Source organism: Phyllobates terribilis, unplaced genomic scaffold, assembly GCF_046119375.1.
Source record: "Phyllobates terribilis strain yellow unplaced genomic scaffold, ASM4611937v1 Scaffold_10__3_contigs__length_209671492, whole genome shotgun sequence".
Lineage (NCBI taxonomy): Eukaryota > Metazoa > Chordata > Amphibia > Anura > Dendrobatidae > Phyllobates > Phyllobates terribilis.
In genome coordinates this window covers 126,017,708-126,040,701 of record NW_027362770.1, presented here as the reverse complement: position 1 = coordinate 126,040,701, position 22,994 = coordinate 126,017,708, and the positions used below count along the sequence as shown (strand labels likewise).

The 22,994-nt window shown below is 43.1% G+C and overlaps 1 protein-coding gene across 1 annotated transcript in view; it reads left to right on the top strand.

The window, feature by feature from the left end:
- Nucleotides 1-19,453, top strand: part of RNF130 (ring finger protein 130) — a 261,704-nt gene extending 242,251 nt beyond the window's left edge. The window contains exon 8 of the mRNA XM_073649772.1: nt 18,907-19,453. Within this exon, the coding sequence (XP_073505873.1) occupies nt 18,907-19,016 (110 nt within the window). The 3' untranslated portion in view covers nt 19,017-19,453. The remainder of the gene's footprint in view (nt 1-18,906) is intronic.
- Nucleotides 19,454-22,994: the final 3,541 nt, after the last annotated feature.

Genomic DNA, 22,994 nt, shown 5'->3' with positions numbered 1-22,994 from the left:
AGCCTCCATACATAGGCGTGCCAGAGCAGCATGTCACTCTCCACAAGGAGACACGTTACCCCTTAGACCTCAGTCCAGAGCCTCTCACCTAAGCAAATCAGTTCTCATACTTTGCACTGATGAGTGGCAATACCACAAAACACTGTGTCTGCAAATTGAGATTCTGATTTGGCTTTTATCCTAAGTCATATTGCACGACTTGTTAAAGGGTCAATAGTGACTTGTAGGTTTGCTGCTTCCAACAGATGGTTCAAGTCCTCTTCCTCTCTGAAGAGGCAATTTGCATATTAAGTTTGGCACTGTAATTTAGAGGGGCATTCCCATCACATACAATTATGGCATGCTAGAAATGATAGATGGTTGCCGATGTACTTGACTTATTCTATTCAATTCTAGGGGAACAAGTGTGCACAACTGTTTCCTTAAAAGCCCCGATCCCGATTCTCCACATAGGTGCCAGTCCTGCAAGTAGAACTTGTAGCTGTCATATTATTTATAGTATATCCTATGGATAATGTTAACTGTGATTATATTTTGTCACAGAGCATATTAAAGCATTTTCCTCAGTTCTCCAGATTTTTCTCTCTATCGCTATGATGTGCTTTTCCATTCTGAGCTTCAAGGACACGTAAAAGTGCTTTTTGGGTTATGTGCACAGAGAGGTTTTAGTCAAGGATCTTGAAGTGCACTCCAAAATCAGCAACAAAAACACCTAAAACAATTCTCATAAATAAAAAACTAAACAAAAAAATCCATGTGAACATGGTCTAAGACTGCAGGCAGGTTTCATAAGGTTGGGGTTTCTGAACTGAATTTCAAAAGATTATTATAATCCTATTTGAATAATTATTTATAGGTCAGACTTATCTATATGTGGTGTTTAATCTGGTTACTTTTTGTCGTTCAGACCAATCATAGGCGTATTGTAATGAGGGCAATGGGGTCCATGGCCAGATTGCCCTCATTATAATATGTGCGGCGCCGTGGCACATACCGCCAGTCAGAGGCGGGGGGCCCCCAGACTGCTCCCCCAGCAGCGGCGCACTGCCGCTGCTTCTTCTTCGGCCGGGCCAGCACTGCACCTGTTAACGTCCCTGTGTGCTGGCCCGGCTGCGTCACAGCTAGGAGACATGGCTCTGTGCGCGGCTGTGTCTGCTAGTGTGATGTCACGCAGTGCGCACCCTGCACTGCTACTTACCACCGGAGAGGAGCTGGACGACGGGAGCCGGTGGATGGTGAGTGTGTGTGTGTGTGAAGATATCATTGTGTGATGTCTGTTAATATGTATTTTTGTGTTTCAAATGTGTTTATGCGTGTATGTATGTATATGTCTGTATATGTTTGTGTGTGTGACTGCGTGCGGCCTCCCGCTGTCTCTGGGGGGGTGCCGTGCGGCTTCCCACTGTCTCTGGGGGGGTGCCGTGCGGCCTCCCGTTGTATCTGGGGGGCGCCGTGCGGCCTCCGGCTGTGTATAGATGGCGCCATGCGGCCCCGTGCTGTGTATAGATGGCACCGTGCGGCCCCCTGCTGTGTATAAATGGTGCCGTGCGGCCTCCTACTGTGTATAGATGGCACCGTGCGGCCCCCTGCTGTGTATAGATGGCTACGTGCGGCCTCCCGCTGTGTATAGATGCCGCCGTGCGGCCTCCCGCTGTGTATAGATGGCTATGTGCGGCCTCCCGCTGTGTATAGATGGCTACGTGCGGCCTCCCGCTGTGTATAGATGGCACCGTGTGGCCTCCCGCTGTGTATAGATGGCACCGTGCGGCCTCCTGCTGTGTATAGATGGCTATGTGCGGCCCCCTGATGTGTATAGATGGCTATGTGCGGCCCCCTGCTGTGTATAGATGGCACCGTGCGGCCCCCTGCTGTGTATAGATGGCTACGTGCAGCCCCCTGCTGTGTATAGATGGCTACGTGCGGCCTCCCGCTGTGTATAGATGGCACCGTGTGGCCTCCTGCTGTGTATAGATGGCTCCGTGCGGCCCCCTGCTGTGTATAGATGGCGCCGTGCGGCCTCCCGCTGTCTCTGGGGGGGCGCGCCGTGCAGCCTCCCGCTGTATCTGGGGGGCGCCGTGCGACCTACCACTGTGTATAGATGGCGCCATTCGGCCCCCTGCTGTGTATAGATGGCGCCGTGTGGCCCCCTGCTGTGTATAGATGGTGCTGTGCGGCCTCCTGCTGTGTATAGATGGCGTCGTGCGGCCCCCTGCTGTATATAGATGGCGCCGTGCGGCCTCCCGCTGTGTATAGATGGCTACGTGCGGCCTCCTGCTGTGTATAGATGGCACCGTGTGGCCTCCTGCTGTGTATAGATGGCACCGTGCGGCCTTCCGCTTTGTATAGATGGCTAAGTGCGGCCTCCCGCTGTGTATAGATGGATACGTGCGGCCTGCCGCTGTGTATAGATGGCTACGTGCGACCTCCTGCTGTGTATAGATGGCTACGTGCGGCCTCCCGCTGTGTATAGATGGCTACGTGGGGCCTCCCGTTGTGTATAGATGGCTACATGCGGCCTCCCGCTGTGTATAGATGGCACCGTGCGGCCTCCCGCTGTGTATAGATGGCTACGTGGGACCTCCCGTTGTGTATAGATGGCTACGTGCGGCCTCCTGCTGTGTATAGATGGCACCGTGTGGCCTTCAGCTGTGTATAGATGGCACCGTGTGGCCTTCCGCTGTGTATAGATGGCTACGTGCGGCCTCCTGCTGTGTATAGATGGTTACGTGTGGCCTCCCGCTGTGTATAGATGGCTATGTGCGGTCTCCTGCTGTGTATTGGAGGATTGTGGCAGCTCATATTGTGTGTAGGGTCTCATACTGTATATAGGGGATGTCAGCATACTTAATTGTGCTCAATATTAAGTCATACAATTAATGTAAAAAAAATTATTATAATTAATATATTAATATTGTGCCAAATTAAATCACATGATCTATCACAGGGGATACATCAGGTGTGTGTGTGTGGGGGGGCGCGCCTTCTAAACTGCCCGGGGCCCTTGCGACTCCACCCCTGATACCAATGGAATGTGCAAAAGTTTTGATCATTGTTCCGTTCTTTCTTTATCGCTGTTTGCTCCCTAAGCCAGGTCAGGGAGGGTAAGAGCTCATTTATAGCTCATTATGGAACAATGAAGATGTTAGCATTGTGCTGTTTTTATCCAGTACAGTTTCATGTTGTTTTTATTGTTTCATAATCCACATAATGACATTTAGATATCAAGTGGCCAACAGAGAGGATAAAACTAGAAATAGAATTAAATCATTCTAACAGATGGCAGAGCTCAAACTCAGGCTAACTTTCCTATTTTTCTATTTTCAATTAAAAAAAACTGAAATAAAAAAAACTACTAATGTGTGTGTATATATAGTGTACTGTATGGACAAATGCATCGGGACACACCTCTTAATCATCGAATTTACTCAATTCATGAGTGATAATACGATATCATGGTTGCAACGCGCCGGTTGCTGAAACTTTTTCCTTTTAAATATGCCAAGAAGACCTGTGACTGGTTTTATTGAAAGTAGAAGAGTGAAGGAACCACAGCAATAGCCATTAAGTGGAGACTACATAAAGTTGTTGCTCCCGATTCATCAAGACCGGCAATCTTCACGCCGGTATTGCTGTGGGTTCGGGGTGGAGTGCGAGGCAGTTCATTAAGAGGCGTACGCCTCTTAATAAATCAGGAGCAACTGGCCTCTTTCTGCACCTAGCAGAGGTAGTTGGATATATTGTAGAATACTGTAAATGCTTTGATGAATTCGGCTCACAGAGCGAGGTCACGCTCTACTGACTCCAAACCTCCTGTAGCATTAACATCTTCACAAACCTGTGACGAGAGCTTCATGGCATGGGTTTCCATGGCCGAGAAACTGCATGCAAGCCTTACATCGCAAAGCACAATGCCAAGTGTCAGATGGAGTGGTGTAAAGCACGCCGCAGCCTGACTGGAGCTGTGGAAACGTGTTCTGTGGACTGACGAATCACTCTTCTCTATCTGGCAATCTGATAGACAAGTCTGTTTGGCAAATGCCAGGAGCACATTACCTGCCCATTTCTGTTCCAGTCATGAATGTGCCTAGTGCCCAAAGCAAGGTACATAAAGCCAAGCGTTTGATGTGGAAGAACATCACTGGCCAACACCTTTGGGATGAACTAGATTGGAGCTTGTGAGCCCTGGCCTCTTATCCAACATCAGGGTCTGACCTCACAAATGTCCTTCTAGATGAATGATGGGCAAAAATTCCCATGGACAACTCCAAAATCCTGTAGAAATCTTTCTTAGAAGAGTGGAGGCTGTTATATTTGCAATGGTGGGGGGGGACAAACATCATTATAACATCCATGGAATTAGAATAAGATGTCATATAATCTCTTGTAAGTGTCCTGTGTAGGTGTTCCAGTATTTTACTCCACATAGTGTATATTGTGTAACTCAGAGTCTAAACACTGTTTCACCTAAACAGAATGGTGGCACCCAGACATTTTTGGAGGGGAAAACATGGGATTATTATACACCATGATGTTTCCCCCTCTCAAAAGGGTTAAACGGCAGAGTTCTCTAGTCAGTTTCCTCTGGGCTCTCTCTGCCTGTCTGCGGCATTAGCTGTTAGTCGCCACAAGGACAAGTCAAGAAGCAGGATTGAGAGCCTAATGAAGAAGGTGCTTCGAAAAGCAGAAGAAGCGGGAGGAGAAGAGTGGCTTAGAAGATGCCTAGAAACTCCTGTTCAAGTGTCTCCATTGGAAGAAAGAAGGATACCGGAGGCAGAGGAGGAACAGGTTGAAGAGGCAGCGGTGGCGAAAACAGCGGAGAAGTCAGCGCAAAAGAGCTCTGAAAAGGAAAAGAAGAGGAAGTGCATACTCGCCTCCGCCTCCCTTCTGCTGGAAGATCATCACCACAAGCTAGAAGTCTCCGCCTACCGTGGGGTTAAAGGCCGGGTCCATGACCGCAAGCATCATCAGACAGTCACCGAGGCAACAAAGAGGAATGCCGGGAATTAGTCTATCCACCGTTGTCGGCCCAAGGAAAAGCACTGTAGTCAGTGCTAGGGTGTATCTTTGCCAGCGGTCACCAGAAAAGGAGAAGCTGCAGCGGTGATATGGGACATTGCTTCGAGATCCTTGGATGAAGATGAGGTGCTGGGGAGACTAGAAAAAGAATGGCGGTACAAGTGCTTGCCCCCTTTGGGAGGCTTTGAGCACCGAAGAGGACGATGTGAACGTTTGCTGCAGCAGGTCTGAGTCAAGAATCATCAGTGGGGAGAAACTCCAAGTGCCCCTGTCTGTTTGCGTTAGGAAAAATTCATTAGGGGAGATGAGGGTCATAGTTAAACAAGTACTAGGGAAATGTCTGGAGAAGAGTGGATCTAAGGACCATAATAGGCTTACAGAGCTCAAGTGAGCAGTGATAAAAAAAAGAAGAAAAGAATGAAGGGGAGGATAAAAAGCATAGCCTCCCCAAGTCATTCAATAATTGGTTGCAAGCATTTTTTCTGCATTTTGAATTTTTTTCTGCTGTTCTGGGTGAAAGATTCCTTGGGTTCTGTAGTTGTTTGTTTCAGCACATTGACATTATACTAGAGGCATACAGCAATTTTGGAGGTATGGCCTGGTATACTGTAATTACGATGAATTCTTTAGGCAAAAACTTTCAGTACACCCAGCTATGAAATGGGGTGTTAAAGATGTGGACTTATGGCTTATTTCAAAAGAAATGCCCAGTTTACCCAACAACAGCCTAGTACAAAAGAACTCTTATTCGAAAGCATGGACTCCAGTGAACCTATAAGAAGTTCAGTCATGGCTCAAGCTATACCCAAACCAGGAGAAAGCTGAGCTGATTTATGATGGTTTTAGCATAGGTTTTTTAGTACCTGAGTTCAGTAGTCGTGGCTGTCGTTGGATAGAGAATTTGGCATCAGTTAAGTTGTATAAAAAGGTTGTGAAGGACAAAATTATTAAAGAATTGAGTGTAAATAGGATTTCAGGTCCGTTCAACACTCCTCAATTTATAAATTTCAGGTTGTCACCTTTAGGCATCATTCCTAAAAAATAGTCAGGATCATTGAGGTTAATTCACCACCTTTCTTATCCAGTGGAGGGGGACTCTTTGAACGACTTCAAAAGAAAGGCGTCGGTAAAAATATGCCTATTTTGAATAAGCTGTAGACTTGCTTATGTGCTAGGGAAAAATGCACTTATATTAAATCAGCATTTAGATTACTCCATATTAATCCTGAATTCTTCAATTTCTTAGGATTGTAGTTTGAAGATGAATCCTACTTTGATAAATGTTTGCCCATGGGCTTTTCTTTATCAGGCTATTTTGAGGCATTTTCATCCTATATACAATGGGTATGATTTTTTGTTTGCGGGTCGTGCGGACAATAACAGTTGCATTAGTTAAATTTAAGGAGTTAATTGGTTTGGTTTACCGTTAGCAGAAGAAAAGACAGTATATCCGTGCTGTTGTCTAGAATTTTTAGGAATTGTGTTGATTCCGTAAAAATGGAATGTAGGCTTCCACTTTCAAAATTAGTCAAGCTTAGAACAGCTATGGTCGCAATCTTAAAAAAACATAAAACAACACTAAAAGAATTACAATCGCTATTAGGTTTATTGAACTTCACCCTGCAGCTAATTCCAATGAGTGGAGTATTTTCAAGGAAGTTGTACGATGCTACAAAAGGCTTAGTCTCTCAAAGGGCTGAATACATATAAAAGAAGATCTAACGATGTGGTTGGAATTTTTGAGCAGCTTCAACGCTCGCAGCTGCTGGCGGAACGATTTTGTCTCTTCAGAATGCTTGCAGTTGTTTACGGACGCAGCAGGCAGTGTCGGCTATGACGCAATTTGTAGGAGTAAATGGTCAGTGTAAGTATGGCTTAATTCATGGATAAAAAATAAAGTGCTTAAAAACATAGTGGTCTTAGAATTGTTCCCGGTGTTAGTGGCTGTGGTCACTTGGGGTACAGAGATAAAAAACAGAAGGATTCTGCTCCATTCGGACAACCAAGGGGTAGTTTTTGCAATCAATACCTTATCTTCAAAATGTAATTGGATGGTTGAACTATTAAGATATTTAGTTTAATACTGTATTAAAAGGGATATAGGGTTAAAAGCTAGTTAAGGAATTGTTTAGCTGACACTCTCTGTCCTTGGCAGTGGGAAAAGTTTTCTGCGCTGGCTCCAGAGGTCGAATTGGAAGGGATGTCATGTACGTCCCATCTTTGGGATCTCATATGGAATTAATCCCATTTTATATAGAGAGATCTATAGCTGCAAGGACATGGGCTGATTAGTCAGCTGCATGGAGAGATTGGAAATCATTTTGCGGTACATTAAAAGCGGATCATTTTCGGAATGATTTGGATGTTGCTTTGCATTTTGTCGAAAGTTTAATTATAAAAAAGTTATTTGCTTCTATATCACAAATTCTGGTTAGTGTGTAATTTTTCCTAAAACTTGCAGGCAAAACTGCCTTAAATAGCTTTTTTCCTATGAAGCAAGTAATGAGAGGATACAAAAAATGAGTTGCTAGACCAGACGTAGGTGCCCAATATCAATCAGCCTTCTACAAAAGGTATGGTCGGTATTATCAGCTGTGTAGGAATGATTACGAAGTATGCTTGTTTAGAACAGCATTTGTCTTAGCATTTTTTGCAGCTCGTATGAGAATAGGCGAGCTAGTATCGGCAAACAAGTCTGTGTCTACGGGATTATTGTTTGAAGTCGTTAACCTTAAAAAGTCTTCTGTATCAATCATATTAAGAAATCAAAGACTGATTAATCAGGGTTATTATATAAAATTTAATAGTATGACAGGGTTCACAATTTGTCCAGTCCAAAAAGTGAAAAATTGTATCAAAATGAGGTCTTTGCATCAAGGTACTTTTTTGATGCATAAGGATTTTTCACCACCAACAGTATTTCAATTTAACGTTATTTTGAAGAGATGCTTGATACTTGATGCTGGACTTGAGCAGTTTTCGGATTTCCTTGCATTTGTTTAGGGATAGGTGCTGCTACAGAAGCAACAAGAATAGGGTTGGGAAATAATAAAATTATGAAGTTAGGCAGATGGGAGTCAAAAAGATATAAATTATACATTAGACCAGAGCTTTTAACTAAGGATTAATGTTAATTTTTGTAGGTCCTCTAGCCATTTAGATATTGGGCCATTCCTATATTTATTGGGCTCTGAAGAGGGCAGCAAAGAGAAGCTACTCTGAAAGCCTATTGTTTGATCCAGGGGCTTTGAATGTTTTTTTGGTGTGGTATTCGGGGTAATGTTTACCGAGAACTTAAAAAATTGACTTCATTATGGCCTCATCGTCATTTGGTGGTTTTTCATGCAGGCGGCAATGATTTAGGCAAGGTCAAGACATTGGATCTCCTCTGGGAGATGCGTAATGACTTGGCCAAATTCAAATGATGGTTCCCGTATACGATCTTTGCCTTCTCTGAAATAATACCAAGACTGGCATGGGTGGGCAAGGAATGTTCCTTTATGGAAAAAGAAAAAGAATAAACCGTTCTATGGAAAAGTTCATGTCAATTTTAGGCGGGTTTTCATACAGACACGTAGATTTAGAAGGATTATCTTGGGCATTTGTAGAATCTACTTTGTTTATTTGTCAGTGTGTTGTGTCTTATTTATTAGGATAAGGAGTAAGTGGGCCTTGTTCTACCATGAATTTTCACTGACTTGAAGGGGTGAGTCACTTGGGAAACTGAGTGTATGGCTTTTGTTCGTTAATGAGCTTAAGCTTTGGTTGAGCTGCAAGAATAGTTAAAGTAATGTTTAAGTGTTATATTTAATAAAGGCCGTGGTCCATTTTCTATCCATCAATTTATTTTACTCACTTATATAGCGCCATTAATTCCACAGCACTTCACAGACTTCATCATCACTGTCCCCAATGGGGCTCACAATCTAAATTCCCTTTCAGTATGTCTTTGGAGTGTAGGAGGAAACCGAAGAACCAGGAGGAACTTGTGCAAACATGGGGAGAACATACAAACTCCTTACGGATGTCGTCCTTAGTGGGACTTGAACCCAGGACTCCAGCGCTGCAAAGCAACAGTGCTAACCACTGAGCCACCGTGCTGCCCATGACAAAAATCAAAAGGGCACAACTCAATGAAGATTTCTGTAACCCCCTTGGGGTGTGTTTACAAAGGTTTTTTCCCCAGGAGTATTTGGAGCAGAAAGTCTCCAAAAACCATGAGAAGTTCAAAAACCACCAGTTATGATTGGAGAGTTAGGGTACATGTAATATGGTGTCTTTAAGACACCGTGGAACTATCAAGTTTTTCAAGGTGAAACGCTTCAGTAAAACTTTGGTGTCTTTCAGTGATTTTCACGCCCTTTATTTTTGTCTATAACCATTTTTTTCTACTTTTCAGCACCAAAATTTGCAAATCCTTAAAAAGGATGTATATTTGTCTAAAAATGCACCAAGTTGAAAACTCTGCCGGAAATCTCACTCCAGACAGGGACCAAACCAAAAAATGCAACATTTGGTAAAATGTAAAATAAAAAAAAATAAAAAAGTAAAATTGTCAAGGAAAAACAAAAAGACTTAAAAAATGAAAGACAGCATAGAAAGTGGTGCAAATATTACGGAATGAGGCGTAAATACTAAAGTCACTAAAATAGGAGCAAATTACTAATGAAAACTGAAGCAATAGCAATGATGAATCTGGGCCTTTGTGTGTTATGTAATACCATGACGGTGGCCATTTTGTACAATTATACAAGTAGTCAACGATCCAATTAACCTTGCAGATGCAGAAATCATGTAGTATGCTATGTATGGAGGTGATTTTCAGTCACAGAAATGTCTGCAACAAAATTGCCACATGTGAATATGTCCAACTGCATGAGTTTCTGTTCACATCTGTATTGTGGTTTCCATTATAAGCGGAAACCACAACGCTAATCTGTCTCAAAATGGACACCACTGATTTATAACAGAATTTCTCAGGTACCACCATGTTCTAGGTTTTTGATGCAAAAATGATGTGATTATTGCCTTTTCCTGAATACTGATCCTGTGATTATTACATTGGGTATCACAAAGATAGATTTTATTAACGATAATCTGAGCGCTGAATGGTTGCTATGAGCAACGAGGTCTGTTTTTCCTGTCCGCATTAATATATTAGGCCTACTAGGCCTAAGCAGCCCATACATTTAAGGAGGACCCAAAATGTCATGTGCTTTTCAGTTTATTCATTACAGCAGGAGGATTTTGAATGTATTTGTTCTGCGTCATGTATGTGTCCTGTAACATAAATTAGAGGCTAATCCACTACTCCATGTAAACAGGAACCTGCGTGCTGTGAGCCAAGGAAGAAAATGGAATCTGTACATGCACGACCCCTAGTGTTAGAAGAGCTGCACTGCATGCAAAAAATATACAGATTATTGCTGCTATTAGACCTGCAGTGTACAAGTTTCATGCATATAATGAGTTCACCAAATTCACATTTATTAACACAATGGCAATATCCTAATATGTTAATAGGGTTTCTAATCATGAATGAATATAAGGATATAACATTTACTATAATAATAAATGCTAAAGTTGTGAAAAGATTCCATATAAATATATACACTGCTCAAAAAAAAATAAAGGGAACACTTAAACAGCAGAATATAACTCCAAGTAAATCAAACTTCTGTGAAATCAAACTGTCCACTTAGGAAGCAACACTGATTGACAATCAATTTCACATGCTGTTGTGCAAGTGGAATAGACACTAGATGGAAATTATTGGTAATTATCAAGACACACTCAATAAAGGAGTGGTTCTGCAGGTGGGGACCACAGACCACATCTCATTACCAATGCTTTCTGGCTGATGTTTTGGTCACTTTTGAATGTTGGTTGTGCTTTCACATTTGTGGTAGCATGAGACGGACTCTACAACCCACAGAAGTTGCTCAGGTAGTGCAGCTCACCCAGGATGGCACATCAATGCGAGCTGTGGCAAGAAGGTTTGCTGTGTCTGTCAGCGTAGTGTCCAGAGGCTGGAGGCGCTACCAGGAGACAAGCCAGTACACCAGGAGACGTGGAGGGGGCCGTAGGAGGGCAACAACCCAGCAGCAGGACCGCTACCTCCGCCTTTGTGCAAGGAGGAACAGGAGGAGCACTGCCAGAGCCCTGCAAAATGACCTCCAGCAGGCCACAAATGTGCATGTGTCTGCACAAACGGTTAGAAACCGACTCCATGAGGGAGTCCACAGACGTCTGACGTCCACAGATGGGGGTTGTGCTCACAGCCCAACACCGTGCAGGACGCTTGGCATTTACCACAGAACACCAGGATTGGCAAAGTCGCCACTGGCGCCCTGTGCTCTTCACAGATGAAAGCAGGTTCACACTGAGCACATGTGACAGACGTGACAGAGTCTGGAGACGCCGTGGAGAGCGATCTGCTGCCTGCAACATCCTTCAGCATGACCGGTTTGGCAGTGGGTCAGTAATGGTGTGGGGTGGCATTTCTTTGGAGGGCCGCACAGCCCTCCATGTGCTCGCAAGAGGTAGCCTGACTGCCATTAGGTACCGAGATGAGATCCTAAGACCCCTTGTAAGACCATATGCTGGTGCGGTTAGCCCTGGGTTCCTCCTAATGCAGGACAATTCCAGACCTCATGTGGCTGGAGTGTGTCAGCAGTTCCTGCAAGATGAAGGCATTGAAGCTATGGACTGCCCCGCCTGTTCCCCAGACCTGAATCTGATTGAGCACATCTGGGACATCATGTCTCGCTCCATCCACCAACGTCACGTTGCACCACAGACTGTCCAGGAGTTGACGGATGCTTTAGTCCAGGTCTGGGAGGAGATCCCACAGGAGACCATCCACAACCTCATCAGGAGCATGCCCAGGCGTTGTAGGGAGGTCATACAGGCACGTGGAGGCCACACACAATACTGAGCCTCATTTTGACTTGTTTTAAGGACATTACATCAAAGTTGGATCAGCCTGTAGTGTGTTTTTCCACTTTAATTTTGGGGGTGACTCCAAATCCAGGCCTCCATTGGTTAATAAATTTGATTTCCATTGATGATTTTTGTGTGATTTTGTTGTCAGCACATTCAACTTTGTACAGAACAAAGTATTCAATGAGAATATTTCATTCATTCAGATCTAGGATGAGTTATTTGAATGTTCCCTTTATTTTTTTGAGCAGTGTATATATGTGTGTGTGTGTGTGTATGTACGGTATGTATGTATTGATCTACCGGGCAAGCAATATTTTTAGTTACCATATGTTGTATACGCATTATCAGAATTGCCTGCTTTTAATAAATGACTTCAGATCTGATGCACATATTGTGTTGTACAGGCCCATGGCGAATTTTAATCGGTGACGTACACTGTACATATATGGATGATTTGTGCACTGCTCAGGAGCGAGCCTCCGCTATACAGTGCAGATGTTGGCTGTGTTATACAGACAGCACTAGTGTCTAACAGTTGTGGTCCGAGCTAGCTCCAATCGCATCAGTAACCTTACAACATGCTATCAATTATGACAGCGACATTTAAAAGAATGGAAATAGGAAGGTGTCCTTTTCAATGTCACTTTGCCTAACTATAAAATGGAATCAAAAAGATATTAGAAAGTCATATGGAACCCAAATTGGTAATGATGATACAAAAAGAAGAAAAATAAAAGTTTGTACTACAAAAAAAAACAAGCTCTAATACAACCATATCAACAGAAAAATAAAAAGACAAGGAGGAAAAATCAAAAACAAAGAGGGGCCCATTGTCACTTATGTCACCCAAGGGCTGAATAAACCGGAAGCATTTGTTACATACATACCCTCAAGTAAGCTACCATCCTACTCATATATTCGCTGGCTAATGCCCCTAGTGATGGCATTAGTGTCCAAAGGTTTCTTTTTACATCAAATGTCCCTTTGATATTTGGGAGAATAGTAATATCAGACCTGTTGGTTGGCACAATGATATTTACAGAGGCATCATTCTGTGAGATATGTATATGGCATGGTATAGGGTTTTTTATGCCTTTGTATGGAATAGTGACGTAGACTCACATATCCCATACAGTCAGAAAATGGTACAGTGAGCGGGGACACCATGTTGCAGTTTTACAGTATCAATCTCCACTGCAAGGCAGGTTTGGGATAGGTTTCAATAGGGCTAGTAAGTATATTACTCTATATTGGTATAAGCAAGTACTTATATACTGTATACTCTATTTGGTATGAGTAATATAATACAGTGAGCCTATCAGTCCTCTGCCCCAGTGTTTTTTTTATTGGGAGTGGTGCCTTAGATTTTCTGTATTTTTAATGCATATTTAATAAAGGTTTATATTTTAGTGGGGTTTTGCTTGTTTTTTTGTTTGTACTGGCCCCCTACTAGTATATATTTTGAGTTGTGATTTTCTTATTCCCAAGACAGTAACCTATCCCCTATCTAAGCTTTACTGAACGCCGGGAGCATGACCACTGGGATCCAAACCCAGCAGAACCCTGTTGTGAAAAAAGCAAATAGTGCATACTCGACCTCTACTTGATTCATTGTCTATGGGACTGCCGGAAATAGCCCAGCAATGTAAAATTGCCATAGGTGATATAGGGTTATTATTATTATTATTATTTAGTGGTGTAAATAAATAGTTGCAAATTATGGATACTTAAGCTTTTTTTTCATTTTTATTTGATCTGGTTTTCACTCACAATGTAAAAGTTCTTGTACACAGAGAAGTTGTAATTGATTTCTGGATTTGCACTTGCGTTTGTTTGCTCTCTGGCTCTCCTGTTTGTTTCCTAAGCAGAAAACTAATACTGTAAATGGATATATGTACTTATGGAAATGCTGCTCTGGCATTCTGCTGTGCTGAGCAGTACTGCATCCTTAGATGGCTCAGAACAATATTGGAACGCTAATAGGAAAACATGGAGCAGTTCAATCGGCTCAAAGGGTAGCTAAACATTTCAATGCAAACTGTAGATCAGGGTCTTGAAACCCCTAACAATTGCTCAAAAGACTGCAGAAGCGCTGCTCCTGCATGAGAGCAAGGACTACACTATGCAAGTCCATAGATTTCCTACCGCTCCTGCACAGTATGTTCTGCAATTGGCGGCTGTCTTAGGTCTCATGTGAAAGTTGAGTAACACTTTAGTATACACTGATTTTGCTCCTCATAGCCTCAGGATGTGAATGAGCTTTGTATGGCTGAGATGGCTGAGACACTTCTACAACATGCTCAATGAGGTTTTCATCAATGCTGGAAATTTCCTTGAGCTGACCAAATCCTTTCTAACTCTCAGAAAATGGGAAGGATAAGCCGACATGGCCTGAAAACCATTCTAGTGGAATGGTAGCACTCAGTTGTCAATATATTCATACATTTCTTGGAGGAATAACAGAGGAAAAATTAAACTTCTAGTTCTAAGAAACCATCATTTTAAATTATTAGTTTATTTACTAAAACAGACATGTCAGAAGAGATGGCAGATGCCTTTAATGCTTTATCTCTCTGGCAGTTTTTGTTAGACTTTTGACAAGTGTGAATAAAACCTAAATAATAACTTGAATTATAAATTATATATACATATATATTTTTCAAAAGTAGACACCAGTGGCAAATCATGAAAATGGTCCCCAACACTTTAGTTATGTGCACCTTGTTACATCAAAGTGTAATGTTCTGTAATAAAAATGCTGAAAAATTCATGTTTTTAGCTATAAGGGCTCAATCAATCAAGCGTGTTTTCTGTCCATGTGGATGATGGACCACATGCGGAAAGCCCATGAACCAGTTGCAGATATTGTGCTAGTACACATGGGCATTTTTCCACACTGACCAATGGTCCACCGAAAAAAATCACAACAGGCACTGTTCTAGTAGGTAGTAGGCAGCTCCTGCACCTGTCCACAATACAGACGAGCACACAGAGCCTATCACATCAAGCCTTTTCTTTGATATGGCCATCTGAACCCAACCGTAGTCTAAACCGAGCAGAGTTTGAGATGCACAAATGTAAAAATAAACATTCAGGATGTGCAGAGTTCATATATGACACCTATGTATAGTCTTTATAGTCTAGATCAAGGGAAGACAATTAATTTTCCAAAGGGCCACATAAGAGACTAACTGTTTTGGAAAGCCAAGCCAACAGGCCAAACTTAATTCTACTCATTATTGTTATTAATTTGTATCACTTAATATTGAGCAGAATTAGGTCTGTTGACTGTCTGCAACTGGTAATACATGTATTCTTACCAGTAGCAGTAGGATGGACGAAACAACTTCCCACACACTGTATGAGGGCCGCCACAGCTCCCTACATACTGTTTGATATTCACCCAATCTTCCACACAGTATAATGGACACCACAGGCCCCAAACAGTATGATGCCTACACTACCACACAGTATGATATACCTACAGCTACCCAAACAGTATGATGTCCCCATATCTAATATGATGGCCAAACAGTCCCCCACAACTCCCTACACACAGTATGTTGTTCTCCACTGCTCCCTACACACTAAATGTTGTCCTCCACAGCTCCCTACACACTGTATGATATCCTCCACAGCTCCCTACACACTGTATGATATCCTCCACAGCTCCCTACACACTGTATGATATCCTCCACAGCTCCCTACAAACTGTATAATATCCTCCACAGCTCCCTACACACTGTATGATATCCTCCACAGCTTCCTACACACTGTATGATATCCTCCACAGCTCCCTACACACTGTATAATATCCTCCACAGCTCCCTACACACTGTATAATATCCTCCACAGCTCCCTACACACTGTATGATATCCTCCACAGCTCCCTACACACTGTATGATATCCTCCACAGCTCCCTATGCACGGTATAATATCCTCCACAGCTCCCTACGCACTGTATGATATCCTCCACAGCTTCCTACACACTGTATGATATCCTCCACAGCTTCCTACACACTGTATGATATCCTCCACAGCTCCCTACACACTGTATAATATCCTCCACAGCTCCCTACACACTGTATGATATCCTCCACAGCTCCCTACACACTGTATGATATCCTCCACAGCTCCCTACACACTATATGATATCCTCCACAGCTCCCTACACACTGTATGATATCTTCCACAGCTCCCTACTCACTGTATGATATCCTCCACAGCTCTCTACGCACTGTATAATATCCTCCACAGCTCCCTACACACTGTATGATATCCTCCACAGCTCCCTATACACTGTATAATATCCTCCACGGCTCCCTACACACTGTATGATATCCTCCACAGCTTCCTACACACTGTATAATATCCTCCACAGCTCCCTACACACTGTATGATATCCTCCATAGCTCCCTACGCACTGTATAATATCCTCCACAGCTCCCTACACACTGTATGATATCCTCCACAGCTCCCTACACACTGTATGATATCCTCCACAGCTCCCTACGCACTGTATAATATCCTCCACAGCTCCCTACGCAATGTATAATATCCTCCACAGCTCCCTACACACTGTATATCCTCCACAGCTCCCTACACACTGTATGATATCCTCCACACTGTATGATATCCTCCACAGCTTCCTACACACTGTATGATATCCTCCACAGCTCCCTACACACTGTATGATATCCTCCACAGCTCCCTACACACTGTATGATATCCTCCACAGCTCCCTACACACTGTATGATATCCTCCACAGCTCCCTACACACTGTATGATATCCTCCACAGCTCCCTACAAACTGTATAATATCCTGCGCAGCTCCCTACACACTGTATGATATCCTCCACAGCTTCCTACACACTGTATGATATCCTCCACAGCTCCCTACACACTGTATAATATCCTCCACAGCTCCCTACACACTGTATGATATCCTCCACAACTCCCTACACACTGTATGATATCCTCCACAGCTCCCTATGCACGGTATAATATCCTCCACAGCTCCCTACGCACTGTATAATATCCTCCACAGCTCCCTACACACTGTATGATATCCTCCACAGCTTCCTACACACTGTATGATATCCTCCACAGCTCCCTACACACTGTATAATATCCTCCACAGCTCCCTACACACTGTATGATATCCTCCACAGCTCCCTACACACTGTATGATATCCTCCACAGCTCCCTACACACTATATGATATCCTCCACAGCTCCCTACACACTGTATGATATCCTCCACAGCTCCCTACTCACTGTATGATATCCTCCACAGCTCTCTACGCACTGTATAATATCCTCCACAGCTCCCTACACACTGTATGATATCCTCCACAGCTCCCTATACACTGTATAATATCCTCCACGGCTCCCTACACACTGTATGATATCCTCCACAGCTCCCTACACACTGTATGATATCCTCCACAGCTCCCTACACACTGTATGATATCCTCCACAGCTTCCTACACACTGTATAATATCCTCCACAGCTCCCTACACACTGTATGATATCCTCCATAGCTCCCTACGCACTGTATAATATCCTCCACAGCTCCCTACACACTGTATGATATCCTCCACAGCTCCCTACACACTGTATGATATCCTCCACAGCTCCCTACGCACTGTATAATATCCTCCACAGCTCCCTACGCAATGTATAATATCCTCCACAGCTCCCTACACACTGTATATCCTCCACAGCTCCCTACACACTGTATGATATCCTCCACAGCTTCCTACACACTGTATGATATCCTCCACAGCTTCCTACACACTGTATGATATCCTCCACAGCTCCCTACACACTGTATGATATCCTCCACAGCTCCCTACGCACTGTATGATATCCTCCACAGCTCCCTACGCACTGTATGATATCCTCCACAGCTTCCTACACACTGTATGATATCCTCCACAGCTCCCTACGCACTGTATAATATCCTCGACAGCTCCCTACGCACTGTATGATATCCTCGACAGCTCCCTACGCACTGTATGATATCCTCCACAGCTTCCTACGCACTGTATGATACCCTCCACAGCTCCCTACACACTGTATAATATCCTCGACAGCTCCCTACACACTGTATAATATCCTCGACAGCTCCCTACACACTGTATGATATCCTCCACAGCTCCCTACACACTGTATGATATCCTCCACAGCTCCCTACGCACTGTATGATATCCTCCACAGCTCCCTACACACTGTATAATATCCTCCACAGCTCTCTACGCACTGTATGATATCCTCCACAGCTCCCTGCACACTGTATGATATCCTCCACAGCTCCCTACACACTGTATGATATCCTCCACAGCTCCCTACACACTGTATGATATCCTCCACAGCTCCCTACACACTGTATGATATCCTCCACAGCTCCCTACACATTGTAGGATGGCCTCACGGCGTAGGAAGCCATCAAATGCAGATGCCAATGAGATCAAGATGCCTGACAGAGGGAGGAGGGCTGCCCCGTTGTTCAGTGTGCCATTGTTGCCTGCCCTTTAACTTTTACAGTCCACGTGCCAGACAGGGACAGCCAATGGGCCGGATGTGGACAGTCTGTTTTAGTTGCATGTATCATCACATATTCACCCGTATTAAAGATACCAAAAATGTCCCTGATCCAGATTTCAGTAAACATGATGCCATGTTTTTGTGTTTGCTGATAATTTACCCATGGGGCTTACTAGGAGGAATATGCTGTAACTAAGCTAATGAGGAGCTAGCCACTTCACCTAATTTACATTTAATCATCTTCGCTTCATAGATATCAAGCTGTTCTCATGCTATCCTAGACTCCTCTTCTTAAAATACGTCTTCATCTTTTATAATGCTCAGTTTAACAATATATAGTATTATATAAATCTGCAAAGTAGCAAAATTAACCTAATATATTTTATTTCTCCAGGTGGTCTCTTTTTTCACCGAAACTCCCTGTCACCACGAAGCTTGGGTTACGAAACAGAGCTATCCACCATTGAGCCATCTCTCGACATCTATGACGAAAATAAGACATGAGCCATTTTCATCATCGGGCGTTCTGTCTGCTGCCCCTCTACCTCTTCCTATACTCCGAGACTCCCTCTCCATCCACCCCATTGTACATTAACAACTTGTGCTGCCCATTGTGTTGTGTCTCAAGTGACAAGCCGAAAAACGAAGCACAGTAACCCAACCAAACCAGTGGCAGCAACAACAGACAGGGGAAACTCAGGTCTCTTGTTAATATGGTGCGTGATGAAGCACAAAAAAAAAGAGACAGACTTTTACGTTCCCACATTTACATATTCTGCCTAATTCTTAGTATTGGTGGTTAAAAAAAAAAATCTGAACACCCTTGGAATAGTAATTTTTCTTTGTCACGTTATACAAGAAACTAATGACTTTGTGCCGCCAACAGATCATGATCGAGTGCATTTCTGGTTTCTTCATTGTCAATGGAAAAAAAACAAAAACATTTCTACAGCTGTTTTTTCTGCTGCTCAAGGGCTGATCCTCAATTGCCTTTGGATTGTTTCTGAATGGTGGGAACAGAGAACTTTTCAATGCTTGCTCCTGGTCAGAATCTTGCTTTCCCATGGTATGGTGGTTGTAGCCATTCATTGAACTTGAGAGGTGTGGGGGCAGGGGTCTTAATATTTACTGGGTTCATAAATATGCTTTTCTGGTTGTCTCTTTAGTGGCAAGCATTCTAAGCACCGGATTAAAGAAATCAAGGAACAAAGTTACAGCTCCAGCTTCAAATCAATGTAGATGAAGCCACCAAAAATGTATGCGGTGGCCATCACAACCTCTCTAGATGTTTGTTTTGCTTATGGCAATGTGTTTCAACGTTGACTTAGAGTGAACAAATTATCTGTTAGAATCTCATGAGCCGAAACATTGTACAATAAAGACTGTTGAATAAACCACGGACTGTTGGGTTGGACACTTCTGGTTGGATTGTGATTAGTAGACCTATAGTGATTGACCAGTATATTTAGGCTTTTAACCTGTTGCTTAGTTGAATAAAGCACACTCTTCAGGTTACTGCTGTAACTTACTAACAAGTATTCAGCTGTTCATATTAAAAAAAACTTAATGGTCAGGATAAAAAAAAGATCATAAAACATCAGCAAAATATTCTCTTCAATGCTGTTGTTTTGCGCTTTTGTCGCAATTGAAATTGGCCTCACCATTTAGGCAATGGGGCACATTCTGAGGACTTTGAGAATAAACAGCACCGACTATCTCAACCTAGACATTGAACAATATATCTTTGATGGGTTAGAGCAAAATCCTTTTACAGAACATCTATCACCAGGATTTTCCTGCCTCATCTGAGAAAAGCATTTAGTGGGGAAAGAGACCCTCACTCTAATGCTCGGTCAAAGCAAGGCTACTCAATAATTTTGCGACTTCACAACATTTTTGCTAAGCTCCGACAAAGCAGGTGGACCTTGGAGGTGGGGGCTTGGTGACCCCTGCTCGTCAAATCCATGACAAGCGGTGAGGTTCCTCACGCCACAAATCTTACACCAGTTCTTGATAGGCGTAAGATTTGTGGCCCGATGCACACCACTTTGCGCCTTACCTGATTCATTAAGAGATGTTCGCCTCGCCTGATTCATTAAGAGGCTTGTGCCTCTTAATAAATGAGGTGCCTCGCAATCCACCTCGCCGCTCTCATTAAGACCAGCTTAAAAACACCGGTCTTGATGAATCAGGGCCTGTGTCTGCTGCAGCTTTGCTAGTCTTCTCAATTATGAATTCCTGTTATATAGTCCTTAATATTCATGAGCTTTGGCTATCCCCATCCTCCACCACTGATTTACTGCTTTCTTCCTATACATAGTGTAGGCAGAAAGCTGATGTGTGTGTGTGGGCTTAGACAGAGCTCATCATTAAAATGAGAAGCAGCAGCTAAAACTGTGATATCAAAACTACAGCAAGAAGCTCAGTAAGTGTCTCTTTCCTATATTTTATGATGCTGTCAAATTAGGAAGCATAAACCTGGTGACAGATTTGCTTTAACTGCACCTTTGACCACAAGTTTGTTTCTAGGGTTTTTATTAGGTGATTATTTCATGATATATGTCAGAGCTCCATTAATTAAAAAGGTATTGTCACGCCAGGTGTGGGAAAGACTTAGTGTAACACAGAGGGAAGAGGGAAAGGGAGCCCAGACACTAGGGAAAGGGTGACCTCCTAGACTGGTCTAGTGTCACCCTGTCTCAACTACCGTTCCTATATTGCCTCCTCAGCAATCACCACACGCGTGTCTCGCCCTGTCTTTCCCTGGCATATGGCTAAGGCTAGGTATGGGAGGAGATGAGCACTAGTCGATCTCCGCTAAACTCTATAGACAACAAGGGTAGACAAACAGGGGGATAATGCTTAGCTTTAGATGACTCCAGAAAAATACGAACTCCGCCTCAAGCTCCAGAGAAGACGAAGTACTGATCTTGCTAAGCCTTCACAAGTAGAAATGAATATAGGCGGCACCTCCCTCTCAGACACACTAGGTATACATACACCCACGCCAGGAAGCTAATTACCAGAGGGAGGTAGCCGCTAGGTCCTAGAGACAATCTCTCATCTAAGAAGATGTCTGTAATGCCAAACGTAGAGATTTCCTGCAACCAACTGCAGGGCGACTGTCTGTCACCTCTGATACACCTGTGACAGTTGTCATCTGTGCTTGTGCAGATCCTGGACAGAGTGCTACGGTGCTGACAGACCATGACATTAGTGACCATTTTTAGGTTGCAAATTTGCTATTGGGACAGAAAATTTGGAGTGTGGCTTCGGGAACCATCAGAATGGCTCATAACTTATAATAGAAAACTGAATATCATAAGCTTACTAATACATCTCTAACACATTTAATTGCCCCTTTATATTAAAAAAAAAATTTGGCTGCACCTATAACTTATTGATTCAGTGAACTCCCTACCTAGTTTGTGTAATACAGTTCACGGTTTCTCCTTTTTATTTAAGGTGTATTTCCTAAGTACCCTGACAGTTCTTGGTTCACTTCTGGTTGACATGATCTCCCCATCTATAAGATCTCAAAGCTGTAGGGCATTCATCTGTTCTGCGCTGGTTAGAAATTAATGGTCCCAGGATAAGTAACCATTAAAAACTGAAGAAATTCACATAATTACCTGGTTTCTTTGCTTTTCTTGAAAAGGGCACATTTTCACAGTTCCTTGTTACAGCATGACTGGTGACTGCAGTGAAAAAGATACAGGTTTGGATAATTGCAGGACTGGGATTTTTAGAGGTAAAATGTTTAGCTTAAATTAAAGAAAATGTTATATAATTCACAGCTTAACTCTCCGCAACCTAGACATGTATCGGTAAGAGGCGGCAAAGGAACTGTGTGGTAAAAGATGTCCGCTGCAGATCTCGCTTTTTGTAGATTTCTCATAGTTGTTTCCATAAGAATGTTGTAGCATTACATTAAAATCACATTTTTAAAGAATGTCTATCATTGCAATTTACAAGGTTTTTTTTTCCACATTTTTTAGAAAATATATGTGGGTGGTGATACAGTAACAGTCAAAAGTTTGGACACACCTGCTTATGCAATGGTTTTCCTTGTTATTAATGGAATGTACACATTGTAGAGTCAGGTGGAAGGCAACACAGCCACAAAAGCATACACATGGAAATAAGAAGTAAAGAAACATGTGTTAGAAGAGCTACTAAATGTGTTTGCAATGAGACTGCCAGAGATGGGAGCTGATAGCTGTTAATCACACTCAGGTCTGCTGTTCTCCAGCACATCATCACTCTGCAGTGAGGAGAGGAGACTGTCAATACATGTCCCACACTGAGCCTGCTCTAAGAATGTTCTGGGGGCGTGCTCTTTTTTTTCCCTTGTGTGGTGCTGATGGCTTATGGTTTGTCAGCATTAGAAAGAGGAAGAAGTACACGCCACAAGTGAAGTCTCTCTCAAATGTCCCCTTGGACTAAAAAATAAACAATTAAAGGGAATCTGTCAGGTCCCCC